This window comes from Notamacropus eugenii, chromosome 7 (assembly GCF_028372415.1).
Source record: "Notamacropus eugenii isolate mMacEug1 chromosome 7, mMacEug1.pri_v2, whole genome shotgun sequence".
Classification (NCBI taxonomy): domain Eukaryota; kingdom Metazoa; phylum Chordata; class Mammalia; order Diprotodontia; family Macropodidae; genus Notamacropus; species Notamacropus eugenii.
The window spans coordinates 105,817,224-105,836,421 of record NC_092878.1 but is presented as its reverse complement, the minus strand read 5'-3'; the positions used below and the strand labels follow the sequence as shown (position 1 = coordinate 105,836,421).

The 19,198-nt window shown below is 38.1% G+C and overlaps 1 protein-coding gene across 3 annotated transcripts in view; it reads left to right on the top strand.

Moving 5' to 3' along the window:
- FAT1 (FAT atypical cadherin 1) overlaps positions 1-18,004 on the top strand; it is a 167,876-nt gene extending 149,872 nt beyond the window's left edge. For 2 of the 3 annotated variants that reach the window (XM_072625188.1, XM_072625189.1), the window contains exons 24-28: positions 156-266; positions 4,492-5,123; positions 8,171-8,308; positions 15,279-15,314; positions 16,518-18,004. In XM_072625188.1, coding sequence (XP_072481289.1) covers positions 156-266; positions 4,492-5,123; positions 8,171-8,308; positions 15,279-15,314; positions 16,518-17,146 — 1,546 coding nt within the window. In that variant the 3' untranslated portion in view covers positions 17,147-18,004. The remainder of the gene's footprint in view (positions 1-155; positions 267-4,491; positions 5,124-8,170; positions 8,309-15,278; positions 15,315-16,517) is intronic. The other variant, XM_072625190.1, reaches the window with a different exon arrangement.
- Positions 18,005-19,198: the final 1,194 nt, after the last annotated feature.

Below are 19,198 nucleotides of genomic sequence, written 5' to 3'. Positions count from 1 at the left end.
TGATATTTTTGTCATCAGCTATTGAACCCTAAATTTGCTTCTTGTTTTTCCTGTTTGTTTCTATTTTCATTTCATCATTGTGGGATTTTTTTGCTACTTTTTGTTTTTGAGCCTGAAACAAATATTATTATTGATACAGTTTTATGATTTCTTAGGTGTCAGCTGAGTCCATATTGTAAAGATGAGCCATGTAAAAATGGTGGGACCTGCTTTGACAGCTTGGATGGTGCTATCTGTCAATGCGAAGCTGGTTTTCATGGAGAAAGGTGAATCAAATTAGTCACATTTTACATTGGTAGCTTTGTATGAATATCCTACCTACTAACAAATATAGTAAAAGCTAACTAATTTGGATCATATAATTAAAGTGTGTGACAACTTAGTCAATAATCTACTAAAATCTACTTCTATACGAAGAAAAAAATAAGTGTGATTAAGCATATTACTAGTTTGGATAGGATTTAAAGTAAGTGAATTGACCAACTTGTCAAGGACAGCCCATCTTCAGTATGTATAATTGATGTGCAATTGGCAGTCAATACGGTACTTTTTCAGTGAAAAAGTTATTCAAGCGGATCTAAGAACCTTTCTTTCCTCTTTGTCAATTTATCATTTACTGTGTATAATAAAACTTCTAGGAATGAGGACTAGACGTGTGATAATATTGATAAAAGGAGCTTCCAATAAGGACCCTTCACTACAAATTACCTTAGAAAGTTATGTAACATGAAATGCTAAGAAATGATCACCATAGGAGCTCCCCTGTCTGCAAAGGAAAGAGATCTCCTAAAGTGAGTCTGCCCTGCCCCACAGATGCCTGTTTATGGGTGACATTGTACTGATTGTGTCAGTTCAATAATTCAGTTAACATTTATTAAGGACTGGCTATATGCTCGACCTTATGAACACAAAGATCAAAATAAAAATGGTTCCTACTCTCATGGAACTTATATTCTATTGGAGTAATATAATATATACACATTGGTAGACATATAGTCATTTTAAGAGAGAAAAATGCTACAAGCTAGAAGGACCAAGAAAGGTCTCATGTTGGAGGTGGGGAAAAACATTATCTAAAAGCCTTGAGAAGTGATTTGGCAAGGGTCTGACATCCCATGTGTGTCAGGGAGTCGACCTTGACCTGAGTCCTCTTGGTACTCATGTCAGCTCTTTGTCATCATGCTGGCTCTAATAAGACTGCTTCTTGGTTGGGACATGGTCCCTGATTCTATAACTTCTTAATCCTTTTAATGCACATAATCAGCATAAGTTCTTTATGTAGTCACTTAGCAAACTATTAAGCACCTCTTAGTTATATAGAGCATTGGCTTCAGAATAAGGAAGATCTGAGTATCTGACATTTAACAAGATGTGTAATCACCCATGAAAAGTTACGGGAGTTCTCTATGCCATGGTTTCCTCATCTGTAAAATGAGGCTGGTAAAACATCACCTTATAGGGTGGTTGTGAGGAAGATATTTTATAAACTTAGAAGCACTACACAATCATGAATTATGATAGTTATTAAAATTACATCCCTGTGCTAAACGCTGTAAGAATCAGAAAGGATAGGAGTTCTTCTTTGAGGGTGTTTACAAAGCTCACCTAGTTGAGAAGACAAGAAAAATTACATAGCATTCATTAGAAGAGATGTTTCATGGCAGGAGATAAATAAAGCCCAAATGGACATGTGGGTGTTGACAGATAAAGGGTCAGAAATTGAAAAAATAAGGTAAGGACCATCAGGGAAGGCTTCATGGTGGAGGTGGAAACGTAAGTGGGCCTGAAGGATAGCTAGCATTTGTTTTTTGTTTTTTTTTTTTTATGATGATGATCATTTCTTTTTTTATTATTATTTTTTAATGTTTAACAATCACTGCCATACAATTGAGATTTTATCCCCCCCACAGCTACCCCCCGCTACCCCCCTCCCTCCCCACGACTGCATACAATTCTGTATAGATTCTACATATACTTTCCTATTGAGTATATTTTCACTATAGTCATGCTATGTAGTCAGACTAAAATAAATGAAAGAAATCATATAACAAATCAAAACATGATACACAAAAACTTACACATACACAAACATGATCTGCTACATTTTGTGAATGACTTCCATATTTCTTTCTCTGAGTGTGGAAGGCATTTTGCCTTGAGAACCACCTTTGGGATTTTTTTTTTATAAGAAGTTTTTGCGTTATTACAAAATTCCAAGTCTACCAGAAAAAACTCTCGCACACTGTGGTCATTGCTGTGCACAAAGTTCTCCTGGTTCTTCTCCTTTCACTCAGCATCAGGTCATATAAGTCCTTCCAGGACTCTCTGAAGTCTTCTTGTTCATCATTTCTTATGGCACAATAGTACTCCATTACATTCATATACCATAATTGATTCAGCCATTCCCCAATTGATGGACATCCCCTTGACTTCCAGTTTTTGGCAACTACATAGAGTGCTGCTATAAATATTTTTGTACATGTGGGACCCTTTCCCATTTTTATGATCTCTTGGGGATATAGTCCTAGTAGTGATATTGCTGGGTCAAAGGGTATGCACATTTTTGTAGCCCTTTGGGCATAGTTCCAAATTGTTATCCAGAATGGTTGGATGTGCTCGCAGCTCCACCAACAATGAATTAGTGTTCCAACTCTCTCCCACATCCTCTCCAGCATTTATCATTTTCTTGTTCTGTCATGTTTGCCAATCTTATAGGTGTGATGTGGTACCTCAAGAGTTGTTTTGATTTGCATCTCTCTAATCAATAGTGATTTAGAGCATTTTTTCATATGATTATAGATATCTTTAATTTCTTCCTCTGAAAATTGCCTGTTCATATCCTTTGACCATTTATCAATTGGGGAATAGCTAGCATTTGTTTAGAAATAAAGAAGGCATGAGAACAGTTATGGAACTGGGAGGAAGCAGGTTATTATGTACACAAAAGAGTCAATCAAATAGTCTGGCAGGAGAGGAGGGTTTATGTAAGGTTGGACCAGATTGCAAAGGACTTTGAATGTCACAGTAAAGTAAGTTTGGGCTTTATTCTCCTGTAAGTAACTAGGACTCATTGCAAGTTTTGGAACGGGACTTTGATATTCTTAGACTCAAAGCATTACGTAAAGTGGCTTCTTTCTTTGACCACATTAAAAAGCGATGAAAGCTACTTCTAAGAAAAAAAATTGTTCACCACAGTCTTTTTGCTCACCATATTTAGCAAAAAGTGAGAAGGGACTGAATTTTGGGGTGATTGAAGTATTCGGTGTGTTCCTAAAGCGTTAGAGCAAGAAAACCTAATTGAGAGTGACTTTTTTAGTGTTGAAATGATTTCATCGTTACCTTGTTTTTTTTCAATATAACTTACTCTGTTGCCAGAGCACTTGAAGAGCCATTTTAATCCAAATACTGGAAATGTTCCAGGCATAAACATCAGGATGTGTAGTCCAAATCTCTGAATACTTAGTAGCTTAGCAAACCAAGAAAGTTCATTTGAGCCTTTGAGTTTCATGTGATTCATTGAGTCTCTTGAATCTGAGAAATGTGATCTGTATACGAACGATTTTTAAACAGTCTATAGGATTTAGAGCTAGACAGGACTGTAAAGATCATCCAGTCTGACACTCTCCCCCACCCCCATTTTATAGGAAATTGAAACCCACTTGCCCAAGTTCAGATGATTAATCTAGAACTTGAACCCGGGTTCTTGGACACCAAATTCTGTTATTTCACCATTAAGGCTCTGTTGCAAACTATTTTCCACACTGATGATTTTTTAAAAAATAGATATTCTCTAAAACAAAATAAATTGAATTGGGAACGCTTCCTAACTTTGGAGTTCTCTTAATAAAAAGTTATCTACTCAGTCAAAAGAGCCCATTCAGCCTTGGCCATCTGTTCTTCCCTATGCCTTCCTATTCTGGATTAGCCCTTGTTTCAAGTAAAAGGGTAAGTTCATTCAATATTTTATATAGTTTATCATGTCATAGAGAAAAGCAGAGTGTCATAGTGGATTGAGAGCCAGCTTCAAAGCTTAGAAAACATGGGTTCATGATGCACGTCTGACACATAAAAGCTATGTAAGTCACACAGAAAACTCTGGTGATAAATTCAGGAAGAGTTGTTGATTTGTCTTGGTGGGTAGGGAATGTCCTCATCAGTGTTCTATATACTAATGCGATTACAGGTTCTAATAGGCAAAAAAAACCAAAACCTAAATATAGGGCTCAAAAATGGACTAAATCCCCCTCTTTGTTATAACCAATAGGTATGTTTGAGTTATTCAGTTTTTACATTTAAATTCAATATCTAAGTAAATTAAGGACAGATTAGAAATTCGGCCTTTTCTTCAGCATATTCTCAAAAAAACAAAAAAAAATATGATTTTAGAAATGAATTCTCCAAGAAAGGAAGAGTTTTTTGAGGTTCAGTCATCACTAAAAATCCTCAGGTTTGTGGTCATTGGTTTTGTGTTCTTGACTTGTTTTCTGACAGGTGTCAAAGCGATATTGATGAGTGTGCTGTTAACCCTTGCCATAATGGGGCTCTTTGTGAGAACACCCATGGCTCCTATCGCTGTAACTGTAGCCTTGACTATCGAGGAAAGCACTGTGAAGACTCACTTCCCAATAAGTATGTGTCTACTCCATGGAATATTGGATTAGCTGAAGGGATAGGAATCATTGTGTTCATTGTAGGCATATTTCTACTAGTGGTAATATTTGTTGTCTGCCGCAAAATGATTCGTAAAAAGAAGAAGCACCCAGCGGAACCTGAAGACAAACATTTGGGACCCACGGCAGCTTTCTTACAAAGGCCATATTTTGATTCAAAACTCAATAAGAACATTTACTCAGATGTACCGCCCCAGGTGCCTGTCCGCCCTATCTCTTACACACCAAGCATTCCAAGTGATTCCAGGAACAATCTTGACCGAAATTCCTTTGAAGGATCTGCCATTCCAGAACATCCTGAATTTAGTACCTTCAACCCAGATTCTATGCATGGACATCGAAAAGCCGTGGCCGTCTGCAGCGTCGCACCCAATTTGCCTCCCCCACCTCCTTCAAACTCTCCTTCAGACAGTGACTCGATTCAGAAACCCAACTGGGATTTTGATTATGACAGTAAGAAAACCTCCCCTCTCTTTTTTTTTTTCCTCCTAAATAAAATATCCCTGAGATTAACCAGGTTTTTAATCGTATGAAAGGTCAAATCAAGCCAACAGCTCACTATTGGTAGTTGGTAGTGTTCCATACTAACCTCTCATCTCCTGACTGTGCATTTGCACTGGTTTTCCTCTGTACTTATCATTCCCTCTGCTCCTTCCAGTTTCCTTGGCTTCCTTCAAGAGTCAGCTGAGATACAACATTCTACAGGAAGTCTTTCCTGCTCCCTGGCTCATTCCCCCCTCATCATCCCAGTAGAACTTCTGAGATTACCTTCCATTTACATGGCACACACACACACGTGTGTGTGTGTGTGTATACACAGTTGTTTGCATGTTGTCTCCTTCATTAAATTGTGAGCTCCTTGCAAGGAGAGACTATTTTTTTGCCTTTGTAGCATTTCCAATGCCTGGCATATAGTAGGCACTTAATATATGCTTGTTGGCTCCATGACTGAATAACCAGTGAATTGTGCAAAGAGTGTGAGTATGTGGACAAAAAAGAAAAGCCTACCTCCCCTCAAGGAACTTACATTCTGATAGGCTCTACAGCATTTTTAGATAAGTAAGGCAATAGGTGAAGTTAAAGCAAAGGAAAGATCAAATGAAGCAAGTAGTCAAGGGATATTTGAGAAGAGAGAGTCCACTAACAGCCAAGAGGGTCAATAAAGGCTTAAAGGATGAGGTAGCACCTTAAAGGAGGAAAGGAACTGCAAAAGACAAAGATGAGAAAGGAGTATGTTCCAAGTATGACCCAAGTCAAATGTACAGAGGTAGGAAATAAGATGGTTAAGTTCAGGAAAAGGCTGGTAATCCAATCTGGCTAGAATATAAAGAGTGAGAGGCTGAGTAATGTGAAATGACATGAGAAATTGAAGATGAAACCAAGTTGTGGTTGGCCTTAGATGGTAGTCTAAGAATTTAATATTTTACACCAGAGGAAGACACTAAAATTTTTTTTCAGGATGAGGAGACAACATGTGATTTCAACAAACATTATAAGGTACCTGCTATATAGAGAGTATTGCATTACATACACATTGAGCGATATATGAAGTTTAGATAAGAGACAGTTCTTATCCCCATAGATAGGTACAGTCTATCCGTCTGTACTTACATGGAGAATGGGAAATATACTGTGATAGAAAATAGGGAAACAGTATATAAGTGCATCAGAAAAGGAGCAAAACAGTGCTACCAAGTACTGTGAAGGCGGCAGCATGCCAGCTGGACAAAGTTGAGTTTCAGCTGGTGGCATCAGGAAGCAAGACAAAAGCAACAGGAACATAGGGGAGGTAAAAGAGGAGGGTGGAGATGTCTAGTGTAAGTGGAGCATGGAGTGTACAATAGGGAGCATGAAACATGACATAAGACAAGAAAGATGGAGGTGGTCAGTTCAAATTATGAAGGGCCTTGGTTGCCAACCTAAGGATTTTATAGTTGATTCACTCTCAACAGAGAACCATTAAAAAGTTTGAACAGAGAAGTGGTCTTGCTTGATCCCTATGGTTTCAATGAAATTTTCCCTCAAGAAGTGATTCGTGAGTTAGTTCCTGTTCACTGACATTGAAAATAATGAACCTAAATAGAAGCAAAATCATTATTATGTAGTGTATCCTGTTGAAAAATCCATCTTCAGCCATCAGTCAACAAGCACTTATTAAGCACCTGCTGTATATATGCCAGGCTCTGTGCTAGGTACTAGGGATGACCTGTCCTAAAATAGCCTACATGTGAATGGAGGACATAAGTTCAAATCCAACCTCAGATCCTGGGTAAGTCACTCTTTGCCTTGGTCCCTCATCTGTAAAATGAGCTGGAGAAGGAAATGCCAAACCACTACAGTAGCTTTGCCAAGAAAACCCCAAATGGGGTCACAAAGAATCAGATATGACTGAAACAACTGAAACATAACTGAATAAAAGTGTAGATCAAGTCGTCATCATAGCTAACATTTTCATAGTGCCTACTGTGTGCTAGGCACCATGCAAAGCACTTTGTCATTTTTATTTAATTCGATCTTCCACAGCTGTGGGAAGTAGGTGCTGTTATTATCTCCGTTTTACAGATGAGGAAACCGAGGTAAACAGGTCAAGTGACTTGCTCAGGACCAACAGCTACTAAGTGTCTGAGGCTGGATTTAAATTCAGGTCTCCCTGACTCCAGGCCCAATTCTCTATCCCTGGTGCCACCTAGCTTCCCCAAATATGTATAGGGTAGTTAAGAAGGGATTCAGTCAAGAAAGGCTCCCGGAAATCATTTGAGTTTTCTCATGTGAGTTGCAAAGCTTTAGAAGTCTGCATTCAGATGAGCATTTGTTTTGGGTGTTGGATTATTTTTTTTTCTTGAAAGGATGAAGTTCAGTCCTACATTTTCTAAGTAGTGCCATAATATGGTAGTTGCCTTTTGAAAATCTAAATAGTTTATGTTAGCTTAGTCAAATTCTTAAAAAGCTATGTTGGGCTTAATGGGTGTCATTCAGGATACTTCTATCCCCCCACGACCAAATTTTTTTTATTTGCACTTTTATATATTTTATGATACATAGACTCTTATAATGTGATTGCTTAAAACCATCATTGGTTTTACTGGTTAGCTTTCTTTTTCTACCCATGCAGATCACACCTTCCACACCTTAATAGACAATTTGATTCATTACTATAATCATAAAATTAATCGCCTGATCGTGAGTGTCTCCACATTTAGCCAGACTGAATTTGGAACAGTTAAGCAGATAGTTAAATAGGACCTGTGAAAACTTGTGTTTCCTGGGCAGAACCTTCAGGAGCTCAGGGATCCCTAAAAGCATAAGGTTCTAATGCAAGAAATAGCACTTAACCTTCCCTCTGTGGAGGAAATTCCCCACCGGGGTTTCCAAACACTCAGGGACTATTTTTAAAGAGAAGAGTTCCCCCTTCTTACTCCCTAAATCTCTGTCAGGAATATTGTCAGCTTGGGGTTTATTTTGAAGTTGTTCACACTGTTTGCCTGTACTTTTCTCAATAGCTAAAGTGGTTGAGCTTGAACCCTGTATTTCAAAGAAACCTCTAGAGGAAAAAGTGTCCCATCCTTACAGTGCTCGGGAAAGCTTATCGGAAGTCCAATCTCTCAGCTCTTTCCAGTCGGAATCATGTGATGACAATGGTATGTAGAAGAAAATTTTCCCACTTTGCTTAGCTGCTGCTGTCTCTGTTTTTCATTTCTTTTATATTATTCATATTTGAATTGGATGACCTTTTTAAGGTCCTTAAGATCTTGCTTAAACTGAGTACTCCCATTTTTATGTTAGCTACAAGCAAATATATAAATCACTCACACTCAGCAGGTAATTGGACTTTAATAATTTGCATGTACTTCCTAAGTAATTTTCCTAAGTTAATACTGTTCCTCCCATCCCCAATAATCCAAAATTAAGTGTTGAGTTATTAGCACGATAGAAAATCTTATCCAAAAGCTAAATGTCAGGTTTGTTGTTAGTTTAGTTCATTTCAACAAGCATTTGCTTAAATGACTTTTATAAACACAGTTTTGTGTTTGAAAAAAGCCATGAAGCTTTTCCAAACTTACTCAGAAAACTTTATTGGATTTATCCCCTTGTCTTTGGGGGAAATCCCTTACCCAGAACAGTAACAGATCATCCATGCTGTCCACTCATGCCTGATTCTTATTCATGTCCTTCTATAAATCCCCATTCATAAGGAGCTACCCAAGGTGCTGAAGACCTTCAACATTTCTTGAGTATCAGTACAGCACTCAGGCTCTCCATTAACCAGCTCACTGTCTATCTTCAGTGTCTCTCCAATATATATGTACTGATAGAGGCTATGGACTACATTCAGCTACATATCATCATCTGGGCCATGTACAGTCTTCATCTTCTTGATTCTTCCTGTATAGATGAGAAGGTCAGATTCTTTTGAGTGGCTGTGAAACTCATTGAGGGAGCTCTGTATACTATGAGGCTTGGTATAGTTAGCATAATGTCCTCAAAAAGGGGCATCTAATAGAACCTCCCTAACTATAGAAAATCCCTTTTCCATTTGGATTTATTTGTCACCAGATGTCATACATAACAGTGGTGAGCACCTTGAGTGAGTCTGGGTGTCCCTGGTTTGTGCATTGGTTAATATTGTTACCCTAAGGATTGTTGAATAAAATTATTTCTGATTATAGTATTCTTGTATGATCTTAACATACATGGAGAAAATGTTTTGTTTGACCTTAGCAGCTAAGGCTGCATTTTTTTTGCCTGGGACAGATACTTTCTTGTAATCAACCAACAGTAAATACAGTAGGTCCCCTTTTTAGAGTAGATAGAAAATTCTAACACAGTCAGCTTCCATGGACACTTTTCTCGGAATTACAAGAATTTGTCTGTTTCTTTTCCTCTTCTCTTTTCCTTTGGCCTCAGTTCCCATGTGGATCCTTTTAGTACTTATTGGGAATGGAGTTTAAGAAACTGCTTCTGCGTTCCTTTGGATTTGTAATGAAGGAAGGTCGTGGGAACTCTAAGGCAGGAGATAAAGAAGCTTGCTTATCTGGATTTTGACCATTGTGGATAGCATTGATAGCCAACCATGCTACATTGAAACATGAAAAAAATTAAATATGAAAAACAGGAATATGTTCAAATATAGAGTAAAATAAGAATTTTATCCATACAAAATTTTAAAGGATCATTTTTAGTTTTTATGCTTTACAAAATACTTGATTTTTATTTTATTCTAAGACTTCTTGGATAAGTCCATGTTGGCATTTAGTACATGAAAGAGTCCGAAATTTGGACGGAGAAGAACTGGACTGGTTTAAATCCTGGATCTTACACTTAAATGCCTTTGTATTCTTGAACAATTCACTTGACCTCTGGTACCTCAGTTTCCTCATCTGTAAAATTAAGGGGCTGTATGTCTGAGGTCTCTGTAAGATACCTCCACCTGTATATCACTTCCATGAACGTGACTTTTAAAATTATATCTCCCTCCCTGACTTTTGAGGAATTCTTATTTCTTGTTTCCAGCAGCTGTTCAGCAGCTGTTAAACATCTCTGTGTATCATGACAACACCTCCAAATTAGCATGTTTGAAATAAGCTCATCATCTACTTACTCTGCCCCCCCAAAAAAAACCCTATCAATTTGCCTAATAATTTCATGATTTTTTTGAAACTATTATGAGCCTCCTATTCACTCAGGTTTATATGTCAAAAACATATTTGACTCTTCCCTCTCCCTCACCTCCAATCCCATATATAGTCAGTACCCCAATCCAGTTGATTCTTTAACAGCCTACTTTTTTGTACTCCTATTGCAGCCAACCATCTAAAGTATTTTCTGTCTCCTGGATAATTCTAATGGTCTTCTTACTTGACACACTAGCTTCTTATCTCTCACATCATCAGTCTGTCCTCCATATTACCACCTCCCCTCTCTCATGCCTTGCAGGTAACATTTTCTATTTCTCCATTATTTAACATTCTTCTCTTCCTTCAAAACCCATGTCAAGTGTTATCTCTCCATTCCTCCACAAGTGAAATATCGTTTCCCCTAAACTCTCATGCCTTTTTGAATTCTCCAAGGCACTAAATGTTAATTTGTGTAAATACGTTATCCACCTATTGAACTGTAAGTCCATTCTGATCAAGGATCTTGTTTAGTTATCTTGGTGTTTCCTCCATCTAGGAGAGTGCTTTGCAGATGGTAGATGATTTACAAATGTTTGTTGAATTGAATTAAAAATTTAATGGCCTCTTAAAACTAGCTATGTTTAGCTCTTGAGACATTTAAGTTAAAAAAAAGGCTCAACCATATTCTTATGCTGACTTTAAGTAATTGGACATTTGTATTACATTTGTTCAGATACAACTGTGGGAGGTTTCAAATTTGTCATTGTTGTATTTATTACTCAAAAAGAAATACTAAACTTTGCCAGAATCTAATTGATGAACAAAGTGAAGTCTCAAGATGTATGGAGGAGGCAGTTTACAGAGAACAACCTAAGCTAGGAAGTTTATGCTTTAATGAAAGGTAACAGTGACTGCAGTGGTAGACCCATCTTTTGTAGATGGAATCATGTTTGTTTTTCATGTTTCATCATACTTTTACTAACCCTAGTTTTTCCTAACTTTTGCACCCCTTACAAGCTTCCTTGGTGACGGTAATACACCTTGTCAATGCAGTTGTTGACGTTGACATGGTGGATAAAGAAGGTATCTATTTGTACACGTTCACACATAGATGCTTCGCTTTTCATTGTTTACACTGGCTCCATAGGTACAGTTGCTTAATGATTGGCTTTATGTGAACGAAGTCATCCTCAAAATGTGTCTCGTGTGAAATCTTTTTGCTTGCATTGGATGTATTATATGTATCAAGGGGAGTCAGTAAGCATAGCATGTCTTCAGAAGCCTTTATTTCAGAAAGATTAAGAAAAATTCTGCCACCTTCCTCTCTTAGTGGCTATGAATAAATTAACAGGACACTCAGGTTAGAACTTTGTCTCTACGATTGATTTATTCTGCCTTGTTCTCTCTTGATATCAGTATTTCCATCTGCACAATTAAGGAGATTGGTCTAGTTAAGTTCTAAGGACCAGTCCAGGCCTAACAGATTCTGCTTCATTTTCAGATACAACAGGGAGAGTCCTGTATGCCTTGTTGATCTATAATGATCCAAAAAATGTAAAGGCCTCTTATTGTCTCCTCTTTTTGCATATGTGCATTTTTTTGATGTTTGTAAGAATGCTGTAGGAAGCACTTTCATGTGTAGTGTTACCTCATTGTTTTCTTTGGTTATTCAAGTGAAAAGGGCTTCCTTTTTCATATAGGTTGGTACCAAGACATTTAGAAACCTCTCTAATTCGAGTGCTCAAAACAAAAAGGAAATCAAAACTCACTTTCTGTGGTATGTGTTTGTTATACATATTTATTCACAAGCCCCAAAACAGGAGTAAAATCATCCTACCTTCTTTCCAAATGGCAGCTGAGGCCTTCTCTGGGATAGTTCTGGTTTAGGAGTCTTGGGCATTGGCATCGGAGAATAAGGTGGATGGTTAATATTTCCATGAAAATCCACTAACATGACTCCATTTGTTAAACACCAAAGGAAGATTGTCTCCAAAAGACTGGTTGGAGTGATTGGGATAGGATGGGACCAATCTTCTGATTTCATCTGTGTGAAAATACTCCTACGAATGTACTTGCTCTGTAATTCAGTTATCTGGGGCGGAGGAGTGGAGGAAGGGTGGGGAATCGAGAGATTTAGAGGTTTGCTAGGATAGCAGCCGGTAGATGTAGTAAGGGTCCCTAGCGACACCTCCCTGTCTGTTTTACCAGGGGTTCTCGAAGTGTGGTCCAGGACAGGGGGTAGTGGAGTGGGAAGATGGAGTATCAGTGAAGTCAAAACTATTTTCATAATAATATTAAGATGTTTTAATTTCTAATATGGTAAATATCAGTAGATATCACCCACATATAAACAAGAATCCATTGGAGGGTCATCAATCAATTAAATGTAAAGGGGTTGCAGAACCAAAACATCTGCGTGTTGTTCTGCCAAACCATCCTACCTGTCTGATGTAGACAACCCCTGAACTGAGGCAGAGCAACATACTATATATATAAAATCCCATTTCCTATTGGTGGCAGTAGTTTGTCTGTGCTCTGTGGAGCCTCTATTAAATTTAGGAATTTTGTGTTCTAGACTTTTTAAATAGTGTGGCACAATAGACTAGTTTCATGCCAAATTTGACTGTCAAAAAAAAGGTCACTGTTTCTAAGATGAGAGTTACTAATTATAATTCCTCACTCAATTAGTAAACATTTATTAAGCATCCAGTGTGTGCCAGGCACTGCACTAAGCCCTGTACTAAATACAAGGATGTTTAATTTCCTGTGGGAAAACATGTCCTAGTGGTCTTAGTTGTATACCAGATTAAGAAAAGCACCATTCATATTTTAGTGGATCATTTGTCTCTTTAAATAAGGAAACAATGAACAGAACTCGGATTTGGTCTAGTGGCTGTCTCTGAACTTTTTGTTTTGTATACTGTTGATGTTGGGCATGGCTCTTTGAGGTTGACAACCCTATGAGATAGATTGGGCAAATATCGTTATTCTCATTTTGCAAATCAAAAAGCTGAGGCTCAGCAACTTGACCAAAGTCATACAATTTCAAAAATATCATTCAGAGGCAGAATTTGAACCTCAGACCTCTTGGCTAGAATTCTCACGCAACATCTACTACTCTTTTGCATTCCTTAGCAAATGAATATGCCAAGCACTCCATATCAAATACAGTTTAGAGAAGTGAAACTGAACTAGGATTTCATTTTGTGTATTATCTTAAAATTTAAGGATTTGTATGTAACAGGATGGTGGGATCACCTACTTAGACCTAGAAGGGTCCTTAAAGGTGCCAAAAAGTGAAAGCCCTGATTACATACATGGGAAAACTAATTCTTAGCCAGGTAAAGGCAGTTGTCCAAGGTCACAGAGTTTAAGTGGCTTGGCTGGGATTTTAATTCAGGTTTTCTGACTCCAAAGCGAGCAACTTTTCCAGTAAACCAATATGCATTTTTTAGGCTCCTACTATATACTAGTGATGGTGCTAAGTCCTAGGGATACAAAGAAAGGCAGAACAGTCCCTGTCCTCTGGGAGTTCACAACTAAAATGTATTTTTTCTGTGGCATGCAATGTGCTCAGTAAATGTTTTTCAGACCCTTCATAGGGTCACCAAAGTATTTTCAGTTATGATGAGTTTAGTTTTACAGAAGATAGCTATAATACATGGTTGTCTATATTATTTTAAAAAACAGTCTGGTTAGAGGAGGCAGAAATACTTAACCTGGCAAAACTTGGGGACAGGGAGGTGTATCTAATGGCTTTTAGATATCTGATAGGCCGTCATAGATTCACAGATTTAGAACTGGAAAGGACCTCGATGGGAAGGGTCCACTCTACCCTTCATTTTAGAGAAAAGGAGATTGAGACCCATGCAGAGATTAATTTGCCCAAGAACATGTGACCAGTGGCAGAATGGGGAGGCCTACTGACTTGAAATCCACCATTCTTTCTATTTTCCCACATTAACTCTTTTTGACTTAGTTCCAGAGGGTATAGATTATGGGGAGCTAACTTCCAACAAAGAGGAAGTTTTCAACCTAAAATAAGTAAAACCGTCCTAATCATTGAAGGTTTCCAGAAGTAGAATTGGGCATCCTTGGACAGTAGTGAGTTCTGCCCCTGGAGGTCTTCTGAACCATCTGTTAACAAAAATGTGATAGGAAGGGATCCCTGTTCAATCTACAGGCCGTACTGTATACATGACCATTGAGACTGGCTCCAGTCCTTGGATTCTGTTTGCTAAAATGCTCCAGATTTAACTCACAACCATGCCATGTTTTCTCAACTTATACTTATCAAAGGATATGTGTAATTACAGGTTGGAGGAAAGAAAATAGCTTGTTCAGATTATTTTCGGAGAAATTGGTTAAAAATGTTAAAGCCAGTCAAATCCCATTACATTCCATCTTTAATGAGCAGGATTTAACCGTTGGAGTTGGTCACAGGTGGCTGAAGAATTGTTCCTTTTTGTTGAATACCCTGGCAGTGCATTTGTGGTTTTTCATTTGTCTTGGACTCTGGGGGGGATTATGCATGACTTCAAAGAGCAGAGTTTAAAACCTTGCTAATTATTGTGTTCCTGCAGGCACTTAGAGCTGATAATTTATATCCATTTTGTTTTCAGCGCCCTAAGTGTAAGATTTTAATTGTTTAGGGTTAGATTTTTGTTGGCTCATTTTCTTCAATTCTGTCAGCGAAACTTGTTCTTCCAAGTGCAGATTCCCAATCACAAGAAAAACAAAATAACGTATTTAAGGAGGAGGTTATACTGCGTAGCAATTGTCCTTACTTCCCTCCAAAAAGACTTCAATTTTCTTGCAATAACCCTAACTTTCAGTGGGATAACTAGAATCTTGTGATGAAGGGTCCGCATGGAACCCTGTTTCCCCGTTGGTGCCACCAGCAGCCACTGTGTCTTTATTGCTTCTCAATTACATTTCCTGTTTGATTCCTAATTATAAATATTTTCTTCTCTTTTTACTTTGCCGTCTAAAGAGTCTTTCGCTGCACCTGACCTCACCAAGTCAAAAGGTGACTTATGCATGCAGTTATTGGAATTCACGTTTTTAAAAGTTTGCTATGTAAAGGTTTAACCTTAATGCTGATTTTATTTCACTTTTTTTACTTTATTTTCTGCATTAAGTAGATGTAATATTCATTAAGTATACAGCATTCATGACCTTGCTTTTCTTCATGTTTTTCTAAATAAAAATGAAAAGAGCTTATAGTCTAATAGTAATACAGCATAAACACATAAACAGGCAGTCCTAGGTAGGGTTGTAGCAGGGGTAAAGGAGAGGTCCAGACAACATTTATTTTGGGATTTTGGTCCAACCTGTGATTTCAGTAGTACTAGGAATTCATCCCTCTCCTCTGAACACTTAGAGAGTTGTCTGGAAGCCTGGAAACATGATTTGTTCAGGGCCACAAGCCCAGTCTTTGAGTTCTGATAGAATTTGAAAGTCTATCTTCCTGATTGTGAAGATGGATGTGTCTTCATCTAGAAGATCCTAGGAAAGTTTTAAGAAGGGGGAGAATCCTGTTAGCTTCTGTTAGCTGGGAACAGCGGACTGGTTTTATGGAAAAGATCTTTAAAGAAATACAATCTATTAAGAAATGAAAAAGGAATAATTCTTTTCACCCCTGGGGTTAGGGATAAAGCTGACTTGCTTGTATGCATGTGCAAAAATAATATTCATTATTTAATATGTTACATATTTTGGATTTTTTCATTTTAGCATCTAGCATTTTAAAGATTGACTTGAAGGTTTTTAAGCATGTTGTTAAGTTAATGAATAAATTTCACTTAGAATTCATGCTTGATATTAACACAATATTTGTCAAGATTAATAAGTTCAAAACTAAACTCATATGTATTTCACAAAAAAGGGGGTTCTTGACATGAAAATGCAGTTTGTAGTAAGCATATTCAGTTGGTTTTTGTTTGCTTCTGAATAGTTTATACGCAATTCAATTTTGAGCCCATTACTTAGGTTAAAATGGTTTGCTTGGCTGTTGTATATGTCCATAAAAATCTAACTTTCAGAAAATATAAGCTTTTGCACCATGAAACAGTTGTATATGGGTAAGGACAAATTGTCCCCAAGGAATTCAGTTCAGCTGAACAAATTAACCTAAAAATACAGCATGGCTTAATACTACACTGTCTCTAGTTTTCTTCAGTGTTTATAAGAAAGAAATCCTAAAACATTGTACCATTTTTCCTCTTTCTAGGTTATCACTGGGATACTTCCGATTGGATGCCAAGTGTTCCACTGCCAGATATCCAGGAGTTTCCCAATTATGAGGTCATTGATGAGCAAACCCCGCTCTACACAGATCCAAGTGCAATCGATACAGACTATTACCCAGGAGGTTATGACATTGAAAGTGACTTCCCACCACCTCCAGAAGATTTCCCTGCCCCTGATGAACTCCCTCCATTGCCACCAGAATTCAGTGATCAGTTTGAATCAGTGCAACCCCCCAAAGACATGCCTGCTACAGTACGGAGCTTGGGCTCTTCCACGAAAAGCCGGCAGAGGTTCAATTTCAACCAGTTTCTCCCCAGTTTTTATCCTGTAGATATGTCTGAATCTCAAAAAACAGCAAATGGAGAGAACAGTAGTTGTAGAGAACCCTTCACTCCTTACCCTTCGGGGTATAACAGAGACTTTGAAGCACCCACTGTAGACAACTTGTCCATGTCTGTGTACGCCTCGACAGCTTCATGCTCTGATGTGTCAGCGTGTTGCGAAATGGAGTCGGAGGTCATGATGAGTGACTATGAGAGTGGAGAGGATGGTCATTTTGATGATGTGACCGTTCCTCCACTGGATACACAACAGCATACAGAAGTCTGACACTCATTCTAGGGGAAAAAAAGTGCCTGGACTTTCACGAACTTCTATTCTAGACCGATATCCTGAAGATAATTCATTTTCTTTGCAGCGGCGCTTGAATGCTTTGTTTTCTATGAGCTAAAACTGGCATGGCTGCCCTGGATCAAGCAGCTCATTTCCACACGTTATCTGGGTTCCATTTCCTGATCTACTGTGTGTGATTGGATGAACTTAAGATTTTCATTGACTGTGCCATTAATAAATGTGGGGTTTTTTTTATTTCCTTTGTCTATATTAAAGTAATAAAAGCAAAAATCAGCCAGACCTCATCACCATTTTAGCATGATTCATCTAGATTTTATTACATTAACTTTTTCTGATTTTTTTTGTAAATGTATGTACATATTTGTTTTTAATAATTTTTAATTAGGTTTTGTAGATATTTTGTCAGTTCATTTTCCACCGACTCTCACTGGTGTTATTCTGTCGTCGCCCAGAGTTCTGATTTTGATTCTCGGTCTTTCGCTATATGTCCATTTCCACTGTGGTACAATTCTTCACGCAAACATTTCACTGTATTCTTGCAATACTAGCTGTATATAGGAGGAAGGGAGACCTGGTACTTCTAGGTCAGACACGGTACATGGAGATGTCTTAAATGGGTTGCTGTATTTTAGAATTAAATACATTTTTCCCTTATTGGAAAGTGTAATGGGGACCCTCTGCATACCTGTTTAGAACCCAAACCACCATGACACAGTTTTTATAGTGTCTGTATATTTGTGCTGCAATGGTCTTGTAAAGGTTTTTACTGAAAACTACCATTAGCCAGTCTTTCTTACTGACAATAAATTATTAATAAAATACTTTAGCTTTGTTGCTTATTGTCTCTGTATTTCACTCCTTTTCAGGTTTTAGCAGTTGGATTTCTTTTCACATGGACAATTTAGCTTTCAGTTTTGTTTGCTCCTGCCCCCCTTACCCTAAGAACTCTTTCTCAGTTTCCTAAATCCAAGGAGAGCCTATTACAAGGATGGCCAGTAGATGGCAATATGTGGCTACATGATTCTATCCCCAGGACTAGGAGAATGCTGTAGGCTATCCAGTAATGTCTAGCTGTTTTTGTAATTGGTCTTTTGTTCTTAAAGAGGATCGTGGGAAGATGACGACATGACTTGTAAGTGAATTTGATTTCATTGAGACCAAGCTGTGCAAAGTCATCAGCCTCATTCTCTCCTCTGGAGCCATTTGGGTCCACTGGCAAGATGTAGATCAGGACAACTGGAGACGGCCCAGGATGCAGTGGGAGACCTCTGACTTTTTAAGCTAAGGTCTTTCCTAGGTCTTAGTTTGTCTGAGGCAACACCCATTCAGTGTTTAAGGTTAGATAAGAAGAAATGAGGCAAAGAATGACTTCTTTTACCTTGTTAGGAAAAAAAAATCAGAAGGGAAGAAAGTCAGGGCTTCTGGCCAAAATGGAAACGATTGCTATTTACACTCACTCTTAGCCATCAGAGCCAAACAATGACCAAATGAGACTTGAGCTGGGACCTGTTGTTGGCCAATGAATGAGAGCCAGAGTGATTTTGGTTTAAGTAAGACATGGTCCCTTAAAAAAAGAAATCTACCCCATAAACTTGAAGATATCTTGTGAGGATTCGGTGATCAAAATTTACATTCCTTTGGGCAGAGCACTGGCAGATAAAAGTATGATTCCTTGTGTGGACAGAAGGAAGGAGGGAAGGAACTGCATTACCCAGCTGTAATTGGCCAGTTAGGTCCCTAGTGGAGCAGCTCCTACTACTCACAGGTTGTTTGTCCTTCATTCTTGAAGAGGCCCATCACATCAGGATGATGATTCCACAACTTGCAAGTGAATTGAATTGAAATGAGGGAGAGCTGTGCAAAGTCACCAGCCTCACTTTCTCCTCTCTAGCCTTCTGGGAATGACTGGAGATGGCTCTGGATGATCGGCAATGTGGTAGAAGCAAATTTCTTCACTTATATCTTCATTCTCATGATCAGTTGGTATTTCCTAACAGTAGTCAAAGTGTATCCATTTTTTCTACCTTA